At 58.5% G+C, this 6,511-nt stretch overlaps 2 protein-coding genes across 2 annotated transcripts in view; one reads left to right on the top strand and one right to left on the bottom strand.

The window, feature by feature from the left end:
- Window positions 1-278: 278 nt before the first annotated feature.
- On the bottom strand, window positions 279-3,664 carry PRRT1 (proline rich transmembrane protein 1). Its single transcript, XM_007459523.1, has 4 exons — window positions 3,528-3,664; window positions 2,077-2,612; window positions 1,538-1,723; window positions 279-1,358 (listed from the first exon to the last, which is right to left on the bottom strand). The coding sequence occupies exons 1-4, from the start codon at window positions 3,544-3,546 to the stop codon at window positions 1,182-1,184; spliced, it is 918 nt and encodes a 305-aa protein (XP_007459585.1). The 5' UTR covers window positions 3,547-3,664; the 3' UTR covers window positions 279-1,181.
- A 1,862-nt stretch (window positions 3,665-5,526) lies between these two features.
- PPT2 (palmitoyl-protein thioesterase 2) overlaps window positions 5,527-6,511 on the top strand; it is a 7,025-nt gene continuing 6,040 nt past the window's right edge. The window contains exons 1-2 of the mRNA XM_007459520.1: window positions 5,527-5,536; window positions 6,441-6,511. The exon at window positions 6,441-6,511 is cut by the window's right edge and continues 1 nt beyond it. Of these exons, the coding sequence (XP_007459582.1) occupies window positions 5,527-5,536; window positions 6,441-6,511 (81 nt within the window). The remainder of the gene's footprint in view (window positions 5,537-6,440) is intronic.

Here is a 6,511-nt window from a genome sequence, read left to right as displayed (position 1 = left end):
TGGTAAGGAGTGGAAAAGGTGTGCTGGGTAAAGAAATCCCTACCAAGGATGGATCTCAAGGTCTTCCCCAGTAGGATTCCCAGGGAGGCCCCTTTCCCCCATATTTGTGTTTGTCTCTCTGATGTCCTGGGAATCTGTCTCCTCTCACTTTTGTCTCTGTCAGCTTTCTTCCCCCACTTTCCCCATGCCCCCAGAAGGGGAGATGAGGGGAGGTGAAAGGGGAAACCAAAAAAGCAGGGTCTTTGCAAGGCTGCAGTCTTCGGAGTTGCATGTGATAAATCCACTTAATCTATTTAATATTGTCTTTCAGAAATTCACACACACACTCACACACAGATCAGAACAAGGTGAGAACTACCGAGGGGACGGGGAGGGACCGGCTCCCTCCGGACACTGGAAGGTTTGTACCCTAGGTTCCCTTCTGCCCGACCGCCCAGGAGTTGGGATAGGAGGAAGAGAGTATTTACAGAGAACGGGGACGTAATCTTCATCCCAGGGTGAAGGTTCTGAAACCGGTAACCTCCCAAATCTCATTCCAAAAAAATCAAAAGTAGACAGAGGTTCCGGGATTAGCAAGAAAAGAGGCGGGGATGAGGTGGAGGAGAAACGGAACTGTACTCACAAAAATGGGAGTGAGCGTGGGGGCGTGGCTACCCTGGGGCTCGGCTCTCGAGCCGGGCAAAGGGGAGGAGTCTGTCAGTAAGGGGGCGAGGCCTGGCGCCACAAACCCAATCACCGGACTGAATCACCCCGCAGGGAAAAAAAGAAGGCGGAGCCTGCCGACCTGGAGGCGGGGCTTTATCAGAGCCGGGGCGGAGCCTATACAGGAGGCGGGGCTTTAGGGACGAGTTTCCAGGCTGGGGAGCAGTGACCGAGGGAGTTCGGCCGGGGTCGCTGTATTTAGAGGGGTTGGGGGCCTGGAGCGACTGAGGGGCCCGGCATTTGGCCGGAATCCCAGGAAGCGGCGTCCCTGTTAGTGTGGGTTTTGGCTGGGTTCCTGAAGAACTGGATTCGGAGCGTGCCCGCAAGGCGAGAGTTTCTGTAGAGGCCTAGTTTAGGATGTAACCAAGTCCGGTGGCCCCAGAAGCGGGTGTGCAGGGCGCCCGCTGGATCCGCGGCTTGACGGCAAAACGCGCTTGGGAGGTCGAGGGGCGCAGAGTAGGGCCGGGCCGTAGGCGTCCTTACGGATCCCAGTAGTTCTCATGGTGCTGTGCAGCAATGATGATGACTACCGTGAGGATGGTACAGAGCACCATGGCTGCTATGCCCACGGCCAGGGAGATGAAGGAGAAGTTCCGGGCCTCTCGTGAAGCGATCTCGGCTGACACCATGTCTCCGCGGGCCAAGGCCGTGCGCACCTGCGGGGGAGGGTGGGGGAGAGCAGGTCAGAGAGCTGCTACCTCTGCTGCACGCCTCAGTCTCCCTCTAAGGTGCTCCCCAAAACGTCCAGCACTCCCTGGGACTAAGGAAGACCTAGTGAGCCCTCCTCTCCATACTCCGCCTCCATTCCCTCCCCCCCTCCCACCCCCCCACGCACCTGCACTGCCTTGAAGATGGCAATGATGCCCGTAGGCCAGAAGCAGCAGATGGTGGTCAGCACCGCGATGGGCATATAGTCATGGGGCGGGCGCCTCGGCTCCAGCAGGGCCAGCCCTGGGCCTTGGGGCGGCGGGGGAAGCGTGGAGGTTACTCCCGTTCCCCCCGGGGTCCCGCCGGCATAGGGCTGTGGAAGGAAGGTTGTGGGGAGAGGACGTCACTCTTACCCTCCTTGAGCCCACCAACTTTCCACGTCTGGCAGAGAAAGAGGGTTGTTTCCTTCTTTCAAACCTCCTCTGGACTTTTAGGCTGTTTCCCCTGCCAGGCCTTGATCTTTGACTCCAGCTGACCACCAGACCACTCCCTCCCCGCCTCGCCCCATTCCCAGGCTTTTCCTTAGTCTCTCCTCTCCCTTGGCCCCAGAACGCCGCCTGGTCCCCTGGCCCTCTTTCTCTATCCCACCAGCCTCCAGTGTGTCCCCAATTCCAGGTCCTGTTCCATCCCCCACTCCCCCCAGGCCCCTGTCCGCCCCGTACTCACCGCGCCCACCGGGTAGACTGGCACGTAGGCAGTGCAAGGCTGCAGCTGTAAGGGGTAACCAGGGGCTACGTAGCCCCCCAGTGACAGCGTGCCTACCGCTCCAGTGTGCGTGGGCACCACGAAGCCCGGGGCCTGGGCAGTGTGAGCGGGCGCCGGAGGGGGCGGGGCGGCGGCGGCGGGCGGCGGCGGGGGTAGTGGGCCCTCGAAGCGAGTCTCCTGCAGGTAAGGGTCGGGTGGCATGCGGGGCAAGGTGGCACAACCGGGTGGGGGTACCCCAGCGGCCGGGCCGGGCGGGACGTGATGAGGAGGCCTCGGCAAGGTGGCGGAGGACGAGGGACCGCGCAGAGCGGCGGCCCCGGAAGCCAGGCCCCCAGCCCCTAAGCGCGGGAGGGTGGCAGTGCCAGACTGGTGGTAGTGGTGGTGGTGGTGATGGTGCGAGGAAGGGGCTGTCTGTGGGGGCGGGGCGGGAGGTTCGGCCGGGGGCTGGGGGGCATTGTAGGGTGGTGGAGAGGTGTGAGGGACTGAGTCGGGGAGGCCTGGGGGCGGTGAGCAGAGGTGTGGGGAGAGATAAGACAGATGAGATAAGGAGGGGCAGGGGGAGACACAGAGGGTCAGGGATGGAGGAAGATAATGGGAGAGACAGAGAGGAGGTGGGTGAGAAGCCATCTCTCATTCTTGGGGCAGCAGAGAGGTTGTATCTAGGCCATCAGCTCCCCACCCCCCCGCCCCCGCTTTTCAATCTAGTTTTGAGGTCATAACTCTCTTCTGCTCCTCTCCCTTCTTCAGCAATGGGCACACAGCTTTAACCTGCAGACCCAAACTCATATGCTCCTTGGCTTATGGCTGCCTTTGGGCTCCCCTATGTGAGCTGGTCCTGTGTGTGCACGTGTGTAGACATGCAACACTGTGTTAACATGTGCTCAGTTCAACAGTTGTATAAACACATGTAGGATAACATGTTCCTCTCTGCCATTCCTTCAGTGGGGAGGGGGTGCCCTAGTCTCTTTGGGAGTCTCAGTACCACTTTTAGGACAGATTAAAGAAAGGTCCTCTGGATTTTACTCCCCTGGCAACCCCCATCTGATCATCTCTCCATATTTCCCCACTGGATGTCTCCATGCGAGCCAGTGTCATCTGTCCATCTGTCACTTGCAATGATGCTATCCATGCAGTACCTGGCTGATGCTAAGTCACTCTTGCACTTCCCTCACCCTCTCAACCTGCGCCCCTAACCCATGTTGTTGGCAAGGGACTGAGGCTGAGACTGGCAGGAGGAAAGGAAGAGAAGGGAGGGATATAAAAAGAGGAGGGGGTTTGGGGGTTGGGGTGTGGAGAGCTGGATAAAAGGGGAATGAAACAGAACCAACCGCTAGGGAGGGATAAGGGAGGGGGTGGGGGGGAAGAGTCAGGAGACACTGGAGAGGGCTGGAGGTTTTGTTGTTGTTTTCTACCTGACTTTTCGGATGACATGCCTGCTGTCTCGTTGGGACAGGATCCGTGCAACCGGAGTCTGGAGTCAGGATCCCTGGCTAGCACCGGAGTCTGGGTGCGCAGATTGCGCAGCCGGCAGCAGCGCAGAGATGGAGAGATGAAGACTGTGGCGGCGGGGGGCGGAGGGAAAGCAGGGAGGGGGGGAGCTTAAAGGGACCGAGGCAAGGGAGGGGGAATCCTCCAGACGCATCCCCACTCGGTCTCCGCTTTTGGACTACGTCTCGCCTCCTCTCACCCCGGCATTCAAGCACCCAGTTTGGGCTCCTTTGGAGTTGTCATGGAAACTGGGAGGCAAGCAAGACCAGGCAAGGCAGGTGGTACTAAGGGAAGGAAGGAGGGAGAAAGAACTCTCTAGAGTCTTCCCTTCCAAGACTGGCCGTAGTGATTATATTGTGAGAGGCAGCGAGCAGGCGCTCAGTGGATTCAATACCCCAGTTCCCTCTGGATCTTGTGCACCCCAGTCAGGCCTCCCCCTCCTCAGCTTCCCTCAGAGTCCCTGTAAGATCTCAGGGTTTTCTCCCAAATCCTTGGCTCTTAGTTTTCCCCTCTGTAGGAGAGATGACTGTATGAGAGAGAACTGTAAAAAAAAAAAAAACACCAAAACCAAACAAACAACAAAACAAAACAAAATAGAGAGAGAGAAAAAACAGTGTGCGGAGTTGAGGCCGGCCATGGCCTGAAAAGTTCCCAGGGTTATGACCTTGACCTGCCACCCTGGCCTGGGATGAATCAGGAGGTAAAGTGAGAGGCTCTGGTCTATAGCAGTTCAGAGGTAGGAGGCCTGTGGTGTGTTGGGGGCTGGGGGTTGCAGTGTAGGGCGAAGAGGAAGCTTGGGGGTTATATAGATTCCTTTCCTCTCCAGGATGAAGGAGCTGAAGCCCGTTGGGAGGAGGGGATGGATCAACTGCTTATTGCTGGCAGCTTGGTTTGGGAATACGTGCTTGGTCCCCCTTCCCCCTTTTACTTATTGGGCTTCTTAGAGTTTCCAGGGCCCTCAGTGTTCAGATCCATTCCTGAAATCCCACCCACCCACCACCCCCGCCAAGACGCAGCGCCATTGCCTGAGTCTACCTGGGGGCACAGCGGTAACTGCAGTCTTTTTATTTTGCTTATTGTATCTTGGAAGCTTGTACGTGGGGATAGGGGGTGAAGATCAGCAGTCAGCCAAGATTGCCCAGAGTTGGGCTTTTTGCAAGAACGTAACTGAGAGTCATTATTACCCACCCCACCCTCCCCCTTTAGACTAGTGCTTCCCGGTCCCCGTCGGAGGCAGTCGCTCCCCGGAGCTCTGTCCTTCCCCTCCGACTCCAGGCAGAAACTACAGAGTTGTAAGAGAGGCGCTTGCCAGGGCGATTCCCAGGCCCCAGAGATTTAGATCACAGCCCCATACCGCTCACTCGGCTTCTGAGGCGTTCGCGCTCGCCTGAGCCCCGAACCCCCTACCGCCACCCCATCCTCTAAACAGCTCGGGGCGCAAGTTGGTTTTATTGGGAGAGACTTAGACTGGCAAAGACCTTGTGCATAGAGAGAGGAATTCAGAGAAGTTGCGATTTAAAAAAAAAAAAAAAAAATCAAGGGAAACGTCTTTAAATGCTAAGTAAAAGCCCTAACCCGGGCACCTGGGTATCGGTAGGGGTCACAGGTGGAGAGGTGCGGGACGCCAGGAGTTCAGAAGTCCAGACCGGGTGGGAAGGTCTGAGTAAGGAGCCGCCCACAAGGAGCTCCAAGTTCAGGGCGGGGTTGTGGAGTCGCTCTGGTGGAAAGACTCATCCGAAAGCAAACGAGCCTGAGTCAGCGCTGCCCTAGGGGCCCTCCGCCCCTGGGGGGCGGGGGTGGTGTCACAGATGGGCCCGGGAGTAGAGTAGGGCAGAAGAAACTGGGCCAAGCTGCACTTTTACCTCGAGGGGCCTCGAGGGCTCTCCGTGTCTCTGGAAACAAGGGCACTACAAGCGCTTAAGGATGAAGAGTTGTAAGACGCAGATCCGGCGCGGGCGGGAGGGAAGGGGTTAGGAGTAGAGTCCGCCTGGGCTACCTTCAGCCCTCATAAGACGGACGACGAAATGCGAAGGACTGCCTTTCCCCAGTCTGTTCTCCCAGCGCCTCCCTGGGGAAAGAGAACTCCGTGTTCCTTTGCGGAGCCGGACGCCTGAATTGGGACGTAGGGCGAATCAAGGCCGGGAAATGGGACCCTTGGGTCGCTGCTGCCGCAGGGACTGAAGAGGCAGTCTCTCCATTCCCAGGACATGTTTGCTGCTTCTACCTCTCCCCGCCGGTCTAAGTGGATCGCTCCACCTATTTCCTCCCCCGCTCTTTGGGCGCAATGGATTGTTCCATTGCCCCTCCAGTCTTGGGCCTGCGTTGCGGGGGACACTGCCACGGTTGGTAGGGAAAGCCCCGGACGTGACGGCCGAGCAGCCTCCCCTCTCCCATCCGTCATTCCCCTGCGCGCGTTCTCCTTACACCCTTCCCCTCCCCCACGTGGGTTCTAAACTGCAGGGAAGTAAACAGCGGGCAGAGCGAGGCTCACGGACCCAGGCCAGGTGGGACTTTGCACTCTCCAGGGGTCCTGCGCTGCTGATCAGGGGTCTTTCTTGCAAAATCCCTGTCTTGCATGGCTGGGATGATGCATTAGGAAGATGCTGGCCTGGGGACAGAGTCCCCGCTGAGTTAGGGGCGGGGCTTGGGTGAGCGTCAGTGCGTTTACAATGTGGTTGGGGGGTGTGTTTGTGGGGAGAGGACTAGAGTAAAAGTAGGATATTTTGTGACAAGGACCTGGTGTGGGAACGGGCAGGGGAGGCTTGATTGCCGGCGTCCGTTCGGAAGGCAGGGGTTGTTGTCATCTCTCTCACAGGCCCTCATCGCCCCCTTATCAGGCGGGAGCATGCTGGGGCTCCCGGGGCTGCGGCTCCCCGCGGCGGGGTTCCTGCTCCTGTTGCCATTCCTG

This window comes from Lipotes vexillifer, unplaced genomic scaffold (genome assembly GCF_000442215.2).
Source record: "Lipotes vexillifer unplaced genomic scaffold, Lipotes_vexillifer_v1.1 scaffold862, whole genome shotgun sequence".
Taxonomy (NCBI): Eukaryota; Metazoa; Chordata; class Mammalia; order Artiodactyla; family Lipotidae; genus Lipotes; species Lipotes vexillifer.
The sequence above is the reverse complement of the archived record's forward strand: the minus strand, read 5'-3'. Positions and strand labels throughout refer to the sequence as shown.